General features: G+C 33.5%; 1 protein-coding gene across 4 annotated transcripts; it reads right to left on the bottom strand.

Moving 5' to 3' along the window:
• Positions 1-12,953: 12,953 nt before the first annotated feature.
• Positions 12,954-18,203, bottom strand: LOC131933253 (uncharacterized). 4 transcript variants are annotated; one of them, XM_059290032.1, is made up of 3 exons: positions 18,138-18,203; positions 14,735-14,790; positions 12,954-14,114 (listed from the first exon to the last, which is right to left on the bottom strand). In XM_059290032.1, the coding sequence occupies exons 1-3, from the start codon at positions 18,161-18,163 to the stop codon at positions 13,066-13,068; spliced, it is 1,131 nt and encodes a 376-aa protein (XP_059146015.1). In that variant the 5' UTR covers positions 18,164-18,203; the 3' UTR covers positions 12,954-13,065. The 4 variants fall into 4 exon arrangements, with proteins under 4 accessions (XP_059146015.1, XP_059146016.1, XP_059146017.1 ...); XM_059290033.1 differs by having other exon boundaries at positions 12,954-14,111; XM_059290034.1 differs by having other exon boundaries at positions 18,133-18,189.
• Positions 18,204-18,284: the final 81 nt, after the last annotated feature.

Raw genomic sequence — 18,284 nt, 5'->3', positions numbered from 1 at the left:
ATCTTTAATAGTTACCATCTGAGCCACAATAAATAATAAACCCAATTTAATATATTGAGTATCACTACTATTATGTTTAAATATGGTTTTGCATTCATTTGTTATGTAACATAAAAAAATAAAACCCAAATAGAACGTTTAAAAAATAGAAATTCTACATCTAAAAAATTACATCGATCTAAAACTGTTTAATAAAAAGCAAAATGCAACGTATACAACAGTAGATAACACTAACACTCTATAATAATAATAATAAGAGATTGAATATATAATATTAATATAATATATAATAATATGTATGCAAAAGAAATTCACACATTGGAAAAATTTAGGCATAGATGACTAAACTGATCCATGTTTTTTTTTAAAATTGTATATTAGCTTGTGAAATAAGGAGCAGTACTTAATATCATCTCCCTCAAAAGTTAGAGCAATACAAGAGAAAGTAAAAAAAATCACATATCACGCCATGGGGCAAACTTTCTCGAACAAATTACCTCAACCGTCAAGGTCTTTTCCAATATGTATATTAATAATGTAGATATTTAAAAAAAACACTTAAAATAATAAGCTTTAAATGCACTGAAAATTAGAAAATAAAACAAATTAGCTTTCTTTAATATAAGAACTGGTCTCTTATGAGATGTCTTACACATTTTAGAGATCATAGCTTTCATTAAAGAAATAATGTTTGTTTATTTTCTTATTTTCAGTGAATTTTAAACCTTAATATTATAAATATTTTTATATTTGTTTTATTTTCCACTGTTGAGTCAGAAGTGGGTCAAACATTAAGTTAAAAGATTCGCCACATCCCACAAACTAGCAAAAAAACAGACCTTGCGAACAAAAAAGGGTTATAATAAAAATAAACTCAGTATTTTATAAAATGATGCATGTAGTTGATACTAAAAAGTTGCCAGTTTGAAGGATTCATTTAACTCTTCTATCAATTTCTCCAGGTGTGAAGTCTCGAACTCCCACTCTATACCACTAATGTTTACCATCTCGTCAGAGTATGGAAAGCCCATTAAATGTGATGGAACGCCCATTGAATGTGGATGAATTGACCAAGCCTTTTTTCTTCCTACCCTGTACACCGGTCCACCACTGCTGCCTGGGCATGCCAAGGCATTGTAATAATATTGCGTTTTCTTTGTTTTTTTCATAGGGCCATTTACTGATATAACCTTTATTATCTCTCCTATTGAAATTCGTTTAGATAAACGATGGGGATGGGATATCAAAATCACCGTTTTAGTAGATGCAGCATTTTTATTTTCTGTATGGTATTTTTCCACTTTATTATAAACACACGTATTAGCAGTATGGTATCTTTTATAGTCTTTTATAAATCTGCGGAATATATCTTTATCGTGGGTTACTGCATAAAACTCACATCTATCTTGCTTTGTGCTTACAACCTTTGTCTTGTACCCACTAAGCTTAACGACGCCTTGAAAGCAATCTGTATTGTAATCAATGTAACACGTTACACTGGCAGCTTCCTGGTCATCGATAACAACGTGAGCTGCAGTGACAATTACTACCAAACAAAACTCCTTCTTTGGATTTTGAGAATCTTTACATTCAAAACAAGAGCAAGTCTCGTTGTCTTCTTCCTTCTTTATTTCGATCCACTTAATGCGACCACTACCGTAAAACGGGTTTGTGGTATCATTATTTTCTTGTGCATTGGCACCAGTTTCCGGATTTTTAACGTCAGACTTAAGGAATAACTTATTACGATCAGGTTGCGTAAACGTCCTGTGTATAAATACTACCAAATTTTGTAAAGAAATGACTAGTTCAAGTAATTCAATCTTCATATAATCTACGTTCAAATTATCCAGATTTTCGATAGAAAATTTTGAAGCTTCGTAGTATGTTTTTCCAGGTGCATTACATATGCGACAAGATTCTTTATCTTTAGCATTTAGCATAGCCCACTCATTTTTCTCTGCTGATAAAAACAAAAAGAAATCAGGTTATTTTAAGCAGTTGATGACAGTTGTAAGGCTGCAAGCTAATGAAACCGACATCAGTTTACAACGCGCGACACTCTCTGACAAAAAAATGAAACTACATATAAAGATCAGGGATTCCAGCCGTGATGCCGAACGTCACTGTGTTCATACCGCGGATAAAAGAAAGCAGTTTGATTGAAAAATGCTAACAATATGTTAATAATATTTTTATCAATTTTTTTTTAATCAGACACATAAGCTTGGTTGCTCATATGAACTTAGAACAATGCTTACCAGAAACGGTAAAGGAGGAGAGAGTGGGGTATGCACAACCTGAAAACATGACATTTAAAAAAAAAGATATCTCTGGAAATCAGAGTTTCTTTTAGGCATCTCTTCGGGGGGTAGGTGGGGGGGGGGGGGAGCGCACAGTCCCTCCTAAAACGCCCCCATTCCCATGAACAAGATATAATTTATATATAGAAAATATATACTTTTACCAGTGTCCGCCCCCTTTCCCCCCCTCTTGAAATTTTAGTCCGTCCGCCCCACTCCCCCCCCCCCCCCCCCGAAAATTTCAAGTGCCCTTTCTCCCCTTTCAGGAGAAAGTATCTGAAAAAAAACGGCTGGAAATAGATTACACAATAATATTAAACGTAATTCAAGAAAGTCATGCTGGTTCCATTGATTATGCAAATCACGACAATAGAACACACTACCTTGTTAAATTTCTAAATGAGTAAGCTACCTAGTAATGCCATTACAAAAACTACGCTTAAAAATTATTATTTTTTATAATAATGTTTACATAACTATATATATAACTATATATATAACTATATATATAACTATATATATATATATATATATATATATATATATATATATATATATATATATATATATATATATATATATTACCTTCATCTTGATTTTCCATTGTCTTAACAAGATAAGTCAGTTCAAAAACTTTTCTGAAAAGAAAAAAAAAATAATGCAAATATAGTTGAAAAACAACTTAACTATCCTGGAATTTCGTTAAAAAGACACAGTAATAGAATTAAATATTGGTATAGGTATTAGTCTATGGTGTTTGTGCTCTGGTATTTGGTCAACGGTGTACAGTGTACGATTTACGGTCTACGGGCTATGGGCTGTGTTCTATGTCCGTTTCCGTGTGTGTATCTTGTCCGTGTCCGTTTCTAAGTCTACGACTGGGTGTAGCCCTGTTGTCGAATATAAGCCTTAAGAATATCTTAAGTGACATGACCACTGCTAGTATAGGCATATTTGTTTTATTTGACGCATTGTTGTTAAAGGGTTACATTTTATTACAGGAAAGTTTATTTTATTTTACCCTTTGAAGTATTGAAATATGGAGCTGATTTCTAAAACAGTGCTCGTACATATATTGTACGTGCTGCGCAGGGCTTTCTCGAATAGGCCAAATGGAGCAGCTATCAATGTTTTACAGGCTCCAATCTATCAAACATTCTCACCCACAAAAACCTAATAGGCTCACACCCCTCTCTTCCCCTCTTCTTGTAGATAATAAACATTTTAAAAATAACTTGTTCTACGTGTTCAGATTTCGATTTTTAAAAACATATTTGTATATTACTAAACGGCTAGATTTGATGATGATAGAAGTTGCAGTTACAAAATCGATCTTTGATGTCTACATGTAATACGTCCGGCCATAGATGATCTGGTCGATTTAGCGGGATACACCTTTGGTTTCACGTGACGCCATTACTTTGGGAACGGGGCGGGAGAGGATGGTGAGTAGAAAGCATGGGAGGGGCGGGGGGTGGGGGCGGTGGGGGACTTGATTCAGTACGACGGTCGAACTCAACTTATCCTCCTCCACCATTAATCTGGACTGAGGTTTAATTGTTCACAGTTAACAATTGTTAACATCAAGAGATCTAGATACTAGACAAGTTACCAGATCTACTAACATGGTTCGGTTTCTAGATAAACTGTGAGGTTAAGTCATTTCATATTTTATTCATTATTAATGTCCCAATATCGCAATCTGAATCTCAAACAGCCATCTCCACCAATACATTTCTTCATGGTACTTAATTGTCCTGACCCTAATGGTTACGTTTTTTTTTTCCATGTATATTTGTCCCGGGTGGGGGGGGGGGGGGGGGGGGAGCAGACGTAAATGCAAAGAGCGGTGGCCACTAGTTAAAGTATATATCTTCTATAGAAAATTATATATTTTTCTATTCTGTCTGGGTGGTGAGTAGACTAAAAAAGCGATGCTTATGGCGCTGCTGCATATACTAAAAGTTCATGGAAACACTATCAACATCCCACCTCAGTAGTCGGCACATAGTAGTAGGACGGAGGTGACGGGAGGTGAGAGTGGTATGGGTAGGTAAGACTATTGGGAGGTGGGTGGTGCGTAGGTGGTTTTATGAAAAAGTCACAAAAGAAAAGTCACAGGGAAAAAAATTCTATTTAAACTACCTACAGTCTAGTATTTATATTCTGTCAGACAGTGTATTCTGATAATAAATATTTCCCTATTTAAAAGTTTGTAACATAATTTTTGTTTTAATTCTTAGAATCCTTTTTAATATCATTTTTTTTTTAAATTTTGACAATTTAAATCGAACTTAAAAAGAATTCTTACTTAAAGTAAAGTAATTCTTTATTGTTTAGGGCTGTATTCACTCGACAAAGTGAGTTCCATCGCCTTTCTGGCTATAGAATGCCAGAAATGGGCTGGTACTAAACAAATCTTTTTCTCGAATAACAAGCGCGTGTCATATATTACTATTTTATTTCCATAGTACGATTAAAAGAAAAAACTCGACCTTTTTCGATCTAAATGATAGTCTAAGGGAGCTCACGCCTGCTTAATTCCAATGATAGATACATAGTTTTTGTCTTCGTATATGATTATAAAAGGGAGACAACTAAAGAATTATTTTCACAAAAATTAACCAGATTATTTCCCCTTATATTATCCTAATTGCCTAATATATAAAAGTCCATGTGCGCACTTCTCTGTCCGCAACATTTTTGGCAACGTTGTCAGCCTGTTCAGATATATATGGAGAACTTAAAGATACGGACTTTAGTGTGAAAATAATATGGAGGACGGTATAAATGTACTAACAAAATTTTGGAAATAAAAATAAAGGCATATTCGGATGTAAATCAGATTTCTAACTAAAGCGTTAATTGTTATGACAAGAACGTAAGAGACATGACGTCACATGAAGGAAAAAAAACACAAAACTAATGGCGTCATCTTCCAAATTTAAATATAAAGAAATGAACTATTTCATTCAAATTTGATTTAGATCTACTTATCTAGACGTACGCCAATAGTGAGTTTCTATACTAAACTATTTCAAGCTTTGATTATTTTATATAAACATTTGTTTGTTTAGCTATGGAATTTGCTAATTTCATTTGAAATAATAGGGCCTATTCGAGTAACTTAAGTTTCCTATATTCCCCATTTCTTCATCTGCTAAGTGCCTAAATGGCTGAGATGATGGTGTAAAAGTAAACATGCAGGTGGTACGGGTTCGAGACACACTAAGTCAATCGGAAATATTTTTTTAAAAATTTTTCTTTTAGATGTGAATGATAAAGTTGCCTATCGGGACTTGGCGGGACACGGGGCAGGTGAAGTAGAGTTCACCTGTTTCTGTCTTCTCAGCGTATGAAGCAATTGTGTGGTCAGACCAATTCTCAGCCTAAATAGGTGCTTTTAAAAGACAAAAACAACATAACTACAATTGAACAGCCGGGTTTTTAACGACATCACTTACATCTCTTAATTTTGAGTTTCTATTTTAAATTATTTTTTTTTGCTATTTAGTTATGTTTTTGCTTTGCCACTAATATCGTTCAACGTGTAGTAAAGCACATTGAGTTTTGACCCATAATTTTTTTTAATAAAATAATTATAAAATATATTTCTCAAACAAGATTAACATTTTCTACAATTGACGGTTAGCGATTAAGAAAAGAACTATTTAATTTAAATATATAGATCTAAGTCTAAATATAGAAAAACCAGTATCCGCTACCCACCCCCACCCCTTCCCCATTCAAATGGAAAGTTTTAAGTAACGCTCCCCGGAGATAAACATTTAAAAGAAATCTGGGCAGCCTATATGTATGTAAAGAGCAGAGAGCTAAAATTCACCAGAATAGCCCGTGTAACGAATACCGATGGCTAGTGTATTATAAAAAAAATATATAAAAACTTTATAGCAACAAGCTTTTAAATGCACTAAAAAGAAGATAAAACTAATTTACTTTCTTTAACATCAACTTTTGTCGCTAAAAAACGTGAAAGATCACATGAGAAACCAAAGCTTTTATTAAAGAAAGTTAAAAAAAAAAAAAAGCAAAGTTCCCTTTCAAACATGACGGTCTACGGGGAAAGTGAAGTAGAGTTTACTTGTTTATGTGACCTCGGCATATGAATGGTAATGTGGTCAGCACTATGTCCAGCCGCCTTTACTTTCCCTAACGTGAGTTAGGTACCCATCAGAGTTGGGTGGACTCAGGGACAGTCTACTGACTTGAACCCGGGTTCTAACTCGAGACGTGCGGGTTAGCAGTCCAGCTCTCTACCGCTAGGTAGGTAAATTAGTTTTATTTTCTTATTTTCAGTGTATTTAAAAGCCTGTTACAATAAAGGTTTTTAATTTATTTTGTTTTCAACATTTTATTGATTCCTAATTTATGAAGTCGACATGACTAAAAATATTTGTATATATTATTCTCTTTATGGAGGGAACGTTTCATAAATATATATATATATATATATATATATATATATATATATATATATATATATATATATATATATATATATATATATATATATTTATGAAACGTATATAGCCATGAAACGTACAGGAGAATACTCCAGGGGAGTTTACTGAGAAAATAAATGCGTGAGTGATCTCACATAAATGTCTCAAATATACCTGATCTAGCCGTCCCGGCAAGGCCTGCACTGGCCTGTTTGAAAAACCTATTTATAAAGAACCATATATAGGCCTACCCGGCGTTGCCCGGGTTTAGGAATAAAACACAAAAGCAAACGTAAAAGTAACGCAAACATAAACACAAACGCAAAAACAAAAACAAATGTAAACACAAAACTATTGCAAACACAAACACAACCGCAAACAGAAACGAAAACAGAAAAGCAATCACAAACAAAAACAAAAATGCAGACAACACGCTAACAGAAACACAAACATCAAAACAAATGTTTTATTTTTTATTTTTTTTTAATTTTTTAAATTTTTACTCTCTATTATACGAAGAAAGAGGAAGTAATGTAATCGTACAGATAATTGAAATCGTCATTACCAAAAATCTCGACGTTTTGAAACTCCTTGATTCGGAAAAATATAGTATTGCAATTTTATTCGTATAACTGTGTGTGTGTACGTATGTATGTTTGTATGTGTGTCTGTGTTTGCCCATGAACACTATTTCTTGAGTATCGTTATAGCTAGGTTGATGAAATTTAACACGTCAATATTATTTCACATCTGTAGTTCTGTATCAACTTATTCTACTTTCAGAAGCCTATAGCTTTAAGTATTGTTTCAGAAAGATAAACGAAATTTCAATTTATAAGTAAAAAATCTAATTCTCTGCTTTCTATCAAATTTCGAGTAATTTTCGTTGACCGGAAGTGATACTTTACGCTATTTCCGATTTCTCAAAAAAAAAAAAAAAACGCATATGAATTTATAAAGAGCTAATATTTCACACTATTATTCATATATTGTTTGCCGTTTTCTTCGTGCGCAATTCTTATCTCTGTGAGATTCTATTATATTTTTAAAACTTGAAGTCCATAGACGTGGGATGGCAACTCGGGATATAGACACGATTTGTAATCAATTTTTAATTACTTAAACGTTCGTTTCAAAGCGCACCCCACAATGTTGACATCGTGGCATACGACATTCGATTATTAAACCGAGCCAGACCAGATAGTGACAATACGCGGCCTTACTACGGTAGCCTAGTGTAACCTGGAGCTCGCAATAGCACCCCGCCACGTCCCTGACACCTGGGCGGCCACCAAAGTGTGTTCTACCTCCCTATTACGGAAAGTTATTAAAGTACACTCAAGGCTTTCATACAGCACGTCCTAAGGTGTGCTAGTCGGTAATGTTGGCAAATCCGTGCTCCGACAAATACGATCCTAGAAAAATAGCGCAGGCATTGTTTACATTTTTTACTCAGTGTTAGAAAACAAGCTCAAGCGTCGATATAGGATTGTCAAGGCATTGACAAAACCCTTAAAATATTGCGTAAGGCTATATTCTGATATAAATAAATAAATAAATAAATATAAATATATATATATATATATATATATATATATATATATATATATATATATATATATATATATATATATATATATTGGTCACTAAAATAGTCCCACGCAATAATTTGTTGACCGTTTTATGGGCTTTCGGTATGTAATAATATATGGGGAAATTCGCGACATATACGCAATTGTTAGATTTAAAGCCTAACCTACCGCCACTAGAAATAGCTTCTTTTCAAGGTTGGGCAAAAAAAGGTTGTTTTTTTTTTGTTTGGATAACACACACAAATGAATATATGCAATCCATTTTTTTTCTAACTTTCAATTGTTTTTGTAAAAAAAATATACGACGTGGGACGGGCTCGGAGGAAAAGGGTTTCTTTTAATATTTAATAAATCGCTTTACATTATTTTTGAACTAGAAATCTTTGTCTAGGCGTTATACTTCAACCCATTCAAAATGGCTGGAGAATGTAAACTTCGAGACTGATCAAAAATTAAAACTATACATTGTTACTCAGTGTTAAAATCTAAATCAAGTTTTAATGTATTCTTATACAAAATATAAGTAGTATTTAACATTATTTAAATGTGTTTGTCTACTAAAACTTACCAAAACGACCACTTCCAGAGATTTAACGTTTTCAAGTTAAAATTTAGTCTGGTACGTTCTTCGCTGACTGACAGGTGCATTCGGAACAACACGTAGCGCAATCGACAGACAATACACAATTGGTTAAAAATAGGTTTCTAAGTAGGCTGTACTTGAATGTTCTCGGAAAATATGTCTAAAACATGCGTAGGCTAATGTTTAAATACCTAAGTTATGGTATGTTGGTTTCACATTCACATACACAATTGTTTATTCTTCTAATTTAACAGGAAACGAAAGTGTAATTGAAAACAATAATTCTTTTTTAAATCCTGTAAACCTGGGAAATAGAGTGAATAATGTTTAGGATGTTTTAAGTTCTAACAAGATGAAATTTGGGTTTTTTCTTCTTCTTCTTCGTTCTTAATTTCTAGTGTTGGGAGGGATCGAGCCTTATCTGCCCGAGGGTTCGAACTCGAGACTTTTATGTTTAGCAACCATGAGCTTTACCGACTCGACCATGCCGACCCCTTTTTTTTAATTATAGGCTATTTTCGTTCACAGAAAATAATGCACACTATACTCCGACTTCTTAAAATTCAACCTAACATTCTAATCCTGGTATTTATTTTAATGATAGCTCACTAACACATTTCTATTCTCATACTTGATTATACATACAATCAAGTTGCATAAGGAGACTCAACGTAATAAAGTATAGCATAATAAAACTTAAGTGACGTCAGGAGTCTAAATAGCTAAGTTGTTAGTGTAATAGGCCTTCATGCAGGTGGCTCGGGTTCTAGACACATCACGTATTTAGTTTAATGATAGCTCACTTACACATGTCTATTCTCATACTTGATTATACATACACCTAGTGGGTAGCCTGTATCGTCTCATAATGGAAAATTCGGATTCTGGGAAAAAAATCTGTTTTCAATTACATTTTCGTTTCCTGTTAAATTAGAAGTTTTAAGTAGCTGATTTTGGTTTCGGTTTAGAGACAAAGACAACACTATCAACCTAGCGCCCGTTGTGCGTGTGTGTGTGTGTACGCGTGTGTGTTTGTAAAAAAAACCAAGTAAAAAAAAACGCTAGAATTACAAGACAGGAAAAAATGTCAGTTAATGGAGATTTATGGGACGGAGTGGTCTAGCGGTAGAGAGCTGGACTACTAACCAGTAAGTCTCGAGTTCGAATCCGGGTTCAAGTCAGTAGACCGTCCCTGAGTCCACCCAACTCTGATGGGTACCTAACTCACATTAGGGAAAGTAAAGGGGGCTGGGCATAGTGCTGACCACATTATCTCTTCATATGCCGAGGTCACAGAAACAAGTGAACTATACTTCACTCATCCTATAGGCCGTCAGGTTTGAAAAGGGAACGTTAGACTTGTTCGTCTCAATGGGGATTTAGCAAAAGAATGTATAGCCTACATGCTTAGCGTTTGTATTATTCTGTTTCAGTATTATCTAAGTGACTGAAGCTTGGATATCCGCATAAACATGTAAAAAAATAAACATGGTTAAATGCATTAAAAAAAAGAAAGACGTAGATCTATTTTTCACAAGCAATTAATAGAGACAAAAATTACTTTAGAAAAGCCTTTATGTCTTCTACAAAATATAAAAGAAAACTCATATTTCTCAAACTACTCTAGGTTGAACAATCATGAATATTAACAGGATATTTAATTTAAAGACTAGTGCCATATTGCGTTGACTAACAAAAACTCAAGTTGTGTAGCATGTTTAGGTAGGAGTGTGTTTAATGGTGTTTAATGAAAATAAAAATATTAGGCTTAATTAAATTGCGAAACAAACAGGAGGGTAGTATTCAATTACAACTTATATTTCTTCAGGAGTATAAATTCAGTATAAATGTGTTACATCTCTGATATTACAACTACAGAATTTTTTAAATTGTGATTGAATATAACTTATCTTTTAAAAATCGTAACTATACGAAAATTGGATTCAGATAACAACATTTGAAAACACTCTCCACATCTTTTTTATTTAAAGGCCTACTGTTGTAAACATGTTAGAGTTATAGTGCTACTTGTCTAGATCAAATGGAAGATACAATATGATTATAATAATAGATATTTTTAAATGTCACTTTATATTATATACAATTGCAAATTTGACAAAATAAGCTTGCCTGATGTAATATACTTATTGGTCGTACTTTATGGGCTAAGCAAGATCAATCAGAAACTCATTTATTATTTTAGGGAGAGCTCACGTTAAATAAACATTGTTTGACATGAAGCGATGTTATTTACAGTGTGTACTATAAAGCTTGTCTGACTAAGGGTCACACGTATATTTTCAAGGGAGAAAAATAATCTCATACTTTCCTATTTGTAAATTTAGAAGAAATAAAGCGGAAAATAAAGCTCTCCTAAACTGTATGGAATATTCTTATATAACACTACGGAGTATGGGAACTCGGGATAAAGACATGATTTTTAATCAATTTTTATTACTTAAACTTTTTAAAATTTCATGAAAAAAACGTATTAATAACAATATTTTACGTAATAATGCACTAAAAAGGAGAAAATAAATTGTACACTACTATTTAAATAACTATACAAAAAAGCATATACGCTCTGTATACGAGAAAGTAAAAATTATCCATTCGAAATGAAATTAAAACTACATGGGCTACGACTTTGAAAATTTGCTTGTGATCTATAGATTCAGTTATCTGCAGTTATGTTGTTCGAAGTCAACTTTACGACAAAAAAAAAAAAAAAGCAACCGTGAAAACAGTTCACTCAAAACGACCGAGTGTTCTTTTATTTTTTATTTATTTTCTCATTTATTGTAATTTGTAAATTGAATTGTCTATCTAATTAGATTAAAAGTTAGATAAACTTGCATTGTCATCCAAGATCTAATGCAGTGGTAACGTATTATAGCAGTTATCAACGTATTGCGTAGTTTTATATCGTGAGTTACAGCATAAAATTGACCCCGACAATCTCCTCTGTTTATGGCTTTTATTATAAGCCCATCAAGGCAGATTGGACCTTCTGTCACATCATCTGTATTGTTGTTATTGATTTTTCACTGCATGTCATTCATATGCCCCCCCCCACCCTTCACAAATATATAAGTAGAGCTGTATTACTTACGGCACCTTAATATAAAACTTGCCTCGTTGAAATTAAGGTCTGTCGTACTAGTTTAATTATTTATTCGCAATAGACAGCCAATTTGATATGGGGTAATAGATAAAGAAACGCATTGTTTAAGAGAAATTAGAAACTAGTTACCATTTATTGGAAATTATAATTATAATTTACATGTTGGTTTTTTTTACTGCATGTTGGACTTGATATATTTTTACTGATTGTCAGAAAAAAGCGCTACGAAAAATGCGCTAGAAATATGCGCAATAGAAAAACGAGCAAATAGAAAAAGCGCAATTTTCTTGTACAGTATTTTTCAGTGTGCGCACATTTCCTTGTGCGCAATTTTTTTCTGTGTTCTTTTTCCCGTTTTTCTATTTTCCTGATTACCACTTTTTATTTTGTACTTTATTTTATACTTTATTTTATACTTTATACTTATAGGCTATTTTATTTTTACATCTGATCTGTTTATCTATTTCCATATGTATATAGCAGCTCTGATTATTTATAAAGATTACAATAAAAGTAATAATTCATTTCTTATGACATCTAGAATTAACAAGTGATGTTTCGAATGGAAAATCACGACAGCAGAAATGTTGACATCGTTAAGACATATGCGTGTATTTACAAATGCATATACAGAACTACCCAAATTAAAAACACTTGAAAGATAACTAAAACAGCACTGGTTATCATTTGTCATATATATAAATAAATAAATAAATAAATATATATATATATATATATATATATATATATATATATATATATATATATATATATATATATATATATATATATATATATATATATATATATATATATATATATATATATATATATATATATATATATATATATAAATATATATATAACAACAAAAAGCTGTTTAAAAATAATTATAATGAATACTTATATCGACAAATAAAACAATCCACCTCTCAAACACACGTATAAATATGTTAGAAATACAGCTAGGTCTTTTTGTAGTTTTGAGCAACAAAAAATATTACTTTCTAGCACGTTTTGCAGGTGGGCCTTTTGGCGATTTAGCAATGATTTCTCTCAATGTCTGTAGATTTTCAGTCTCTTCCTCCCATTCAAATGCACTAATATTTAAAATTCTTTCATTAACTCCTATCCACCGAGAATGTGGATGATTGGTCCAAACATTTTCTCTCCCCAATATGTACACTGGTCCACCGCTACTACCTTCACATGTTAAAGCATCGTACAAATATTGTGTGTTAATGGTGTTTTCCTTAGGGCCAGCTTTTTCTTGAATGATCTCTACCTTTCCTATCGATATCTTTTTAGCCGAGTAGTGGGGATGCGATATTACAACCGCTATATTTGCTGCATTTTCATTTTCACTTGCAGGTTGTATGAAGCGATTCTTTAGTTTTTCTACCACGAGTTTGTTTCGCTCGTGGTATTTTATGATATTACTTATCAATAGATTGCGCAGCTTTCTATCGTGGGTTACAACATAAAATTCACACCGATCATCTGTTCGGTTTATTGCTTTCATTGTGTGCCCATTAAGCCAGATGAGGCCTTTTTCCACGCCATCTTTATTGTAATTAATGATGCACTCGACACTTTTAGCCTCATTGTCATCGTTTACAACGTGAGCTGCTGTCACAATTACAATTAAACTAAACTCTTTCTTGTGCTTGCCAGACTTGACACATCCAGGACAAGGGCATTTTTGGTTGTCTTCTTCCTTTTTTATTTCAACCCATTTGATTCGACCACTACCGTAGCGTGCTTTTGCGGATTCTTGTATCTCTTGTGCTGCAGCTTCAGGTTCAGACAGTATTTTAAAATCGCCCACCCAACGGTCTGGGTTGGTGAATTTTCTTTTTATAAGCACTACCAAATTTTGTAAAGAATTAATTACATCGAATAGTTCTTGCTTCATATCATCAACGTTTAAGGTATCTAAGTCTTGAATACTAAATTCTGAAACGGGAATGTATCCTCTATCACTTTCATGACATTTTGTGCACGATTGCATCAACTCTGTTTTCTCCGAAGTTAGCTTTTTAAAATCTGCTGATTAAAAAATAAAATGATTTCCTAATCATGTGCTTGAAGTTATTAAAGTTAAATATTATTGAAACTAAATAGAGAGAGTATATTTGATAATTAATACTGAAACTCTTGGAGAGCAAAAATCTTGAGAAGGTTCATTGAACATAAACTATTATCATAATTAAGATGTACGAAACAATATATATATATATATATATATATATATATATATATGTATATATATATATATATATATATATATATATAAATATATATATAACTGTGTTTTGAACAGAATTATTTCTATTAAAAGCATTTAATTAATTATGCTAGATTAAAAGATGAGAATCTAATCTGAAAAGTACGATTTTACACATAACCCAGAGAGACCCAGATCTGTGCGGTATATCTGTGCGCTAAGTAGGTCAGTCACCAACCAGCTTACGGCTCAATAAAACATGCATAAGCCATAGAACTGGTTGGTGATCTACTTACCAGCCCTATTGTTGTAACATCGATATACAAAAGCAATTTTTGCGTTACAAATGATTTTTTCATTTATTTTAACAAGACGTTCTCCGGCATAAAGTAAAAATATTAGAAAAACTATAAAAGATTTCCAACACAACTAACGTCATTACCTGCTCGGGTTGAAGCTGCCATCGTCTTAATATCTTTTTCTACCAACAAATATACTCTGCAAATGGACAAACGTGCGTTAAGTAATTTTGTATTAAATAAAAAAGGGTGCATGAAAGTGTTCGAAATTTTTTTTTTTATTAATAACACCTGTTTTAGATCGGGTACTTCCAGCTGTTTTAGATGGTTTTTGCTATAAAGTTAATAAGAATTTAAAAATAACTAGGAAATATTATGGAATATTTTGGGATCGAAATAATTAGCATACACTATATTAAGAGAACAATTAAAAACGTGACCGAAAATTATTTTTCAATTTCATTTGGTAATTTGATTGGTACTATAGTCAGCTCTTACGAGGTCGTCAGTTTTTTTACGTCTGCACTTAAAGCTGGGAGTTCTCCTAAACATCGACTTTTGTAGATACTTGTCATAATATTGGCGGGGGTCCGTGTTTAGCTCCAAACTTAACTTTCACTGTTTTACAGCCCATACAAGTAGCTGGTAAAGACGATTATCCTCGCCCTCCCTCCCCCACCCTCCCGCGAACTCCGTGAAAGCAGCCGTCCGTGACGACAGTTTACAGACGACAATGAATATTTATGGCAGAAATTGTAATTACCTCCCCTTATCAAATCTAAATTATCTGCCCCTACCCCTAATAGCCGACCCGGCTCTACGGTTGTAAACATTCGGTGTGAACCACAGCTCACCTGACGGGTGGGGATGAGGATGGTGGCTAAGCTGCGTGGTGTCTTCTATGGTCCCCATGAAGAGAATTATATATATAGATAGATAGATATTCGAGAAAGTTTAGGGGAGATCACTCCCTCTTTATGTTTTTGAATATAATAATTTATCGATTGAATTAATGTTGTTATCTCCCCTTGGTATTGAACAAATTTATTAATTTTTAATGACATGTTAAACATCTAATTGAATTAAAAAAATAGATTTGTATTGTCATCAAAATGGAACGTATCTGGGAAGTTTAAACGAAATTGCTGCATTAGAAGTGGTTCAAAATTTGAGTTACTCAATTTTCCGCAAATCCAATAACAAATATTGCGAACCAAAAAAAAGCTTGTAAAAAAAACAGTTATCAATTGGCTCATGTAATCATGCAGGTCAAATCAGACAAAAACTTTCGTTGAATAAGTAACCTGAATGTTTTTATACGAAGCTGTTGTAAAGAAATGTACTGTGTTGATAGCATTGGAAGCTTTTATTACAATAACCTATTGTTTGCATATACTAGTTATTTAAGAAGGCCCTCTTTTTTAGACTATACAGATCTCCCATATACTTTCTCGCATATTATTTTATATCAATGAGAGTGATGTTTCTTCCACTGCAAGCTCGATATAGAAATGCTTTATTTTTTTTAATATTTAAAAAAAAAATGCGCAACAAATAAACGCATACAAATTGGCCTGTGCTGCATGCAGAACTAGTCATTTAAATTTTCTGAAGCTAAAACTACCAGAGAAGGAAATCAGTTTCTGATCTATACACCCACTTAAAGGCCTTTCCAAACTTGTGTCAAGTATTTTCGAACAAGTACAGGCCAACAACTTGGCGCACTCACAGCGGTGCAAGTCTATACGACTGAAGCAACCACTGAGTTCCCCACGTCATTTACATTCGAGATCATTAAAGACCTCCAGCAGCAGTTTCAGTAGCGGTTTTCTGACTTGGATTCAAAGGCAGAAGATGTGAGACTATTTCGAAACCCATTTGAAGCAAATGTGGCCAATAGCAAAGATGAACTGTTGCTGGTGGTCATTAAAGACACGTTCACAGAAGGGCGGGTATGTTTTTTTTTTACATTTTTGCACAAGGAGAACTTTCCTAATATTAAAACATTTGCATAAAAAAGTACCTTTCAAATTTTGGAACAACATATCTGTGTGTACAAAAAAGTTTAAGAATGAAATATGTGAAGAACAATAAGAGAGCAAACTTGGACCTCGAGTGTGTTGTCTACCCTCGACAGTGTTTTTTTTTTCAGACTTTTTTCTCGGGGAAGGTAGGCACTTGAAATTCGTATTTATTTCTATATTTTATATTTTGTTGGGGGGGGGGGGGGAGAGGAGGTAGACGTTCTTCGGGCAGGGATGGGGGGGGGGGGCTCCATAACACCGAAAAGATGCTTTGAAGAATCTCTGCCCCCCCCCCCCCCCGAACTGATATTTGAAAGTTAATGCGGCCCTCGGGCTGAAACGTTTGGAGACCCCTGATGTAAACAATCGGCGTGATCCACAGCCCAGTAGACTTATCGAGTGATCGTGTCTAGCTAGTTATCTGCCCTTCGGTTAATGAATATAGTTATATAGTGATCGTTACATCTAGTCTTGTTATCTCTCCTCAGTTTCGAAACCATTTAATTAATTGTTCATGTCTACTTAAACTAAAAATATATATATATACTTGTGTTACCATCAAAGTTGAACGTATCTGGAAAGTTTGAACAAAATTTATATTTTTGTCGATTTTTTTTCGCACTATGTAGACTTACAAACATTACACAAATGACGGTCCCGTTAGGAATATATTTGTTTGTACACGCGTAAAACTAGACGTTCTTATAAACACACGCTATTGTAAATTATACATCCTGCTACCGTGTGTTAGCTGGTAGCCGAGAACGTTCCTATAAATTACGTACGCTGTGTTTCTGACTGAGGTTATTTCCCATAGAAGCACGTATCCTGCTAACATAGCAACCCTAACATAAAATAAACAATTGTAGTTGTTAAATGATGTATGAATACTAAGAATATGCTCGAGATAAAGTCCATATATACTACACTACACAATATACGCTATATACTGTATACTATAGACTGTATACTGTATACTCGATACTCGATACTCGATACTCGATACTCTATACTCTACACTGTATACTGTATACTGTATACTGTATACTGTATACTGTATACTGTATACTGTATACTGCATACTGCATACTGCATACTGCATACTGTATACTGTATACTGTATACTGTATACTGTATACTGTATACTGTATACTGTATACTGCATACTGCATACTGCATACTGTATACTGTATACTGTATACTGTATACTGTATACTGTATACTGTATACTGTATACTGTATACTGTATACTGTATACTGTATACTGTATACTGTATACTGTATACTGTATACTGTATACTGTATACTACATACTACATACTGCATACTACATACTACATACTACATGCTACATGCTACATGCTACATGCTACATGCTACATGCTACATGCTACATGCTACATGCTACATGCTACATGCTACATGCTACATGCTACATGCTACATGCTACATACTACATACTACATATTACATACTACATAGTACATACTGCATACTACATACTACATACTATATACTTTACGTCAGGAATCTCGTACACTCAGGCATACGTATACACCATCCTTCTACTTCAACCTTCAACTGCCTTCCGCCGTACCCCGTACATACACGTCAACACATCCGGACTTGCGTGTCGCTACAGGATATAAACGCACCCGCAATGATCGGT

This window comes from Physella acuta, unplaced genomic scaffold, assembly GCF_028476545.2.
Source record: "Physella acuta isolate Inbredline_101_S28 unplaced genomic scaffold, ASM2847654v3 ptg002420l, whole genome shotgun sequence".
Taxonomy (NCBI): domain Eukaryota; kingdom Metazoa; phylum Mollusca; class Gastropoda; family Physidae; genus Physella; species Physella acuta.
Note: the sequence above shows the minus strand (reverse complement) of the source record. Positions and strands in the feature narration are given on the sequence as shown.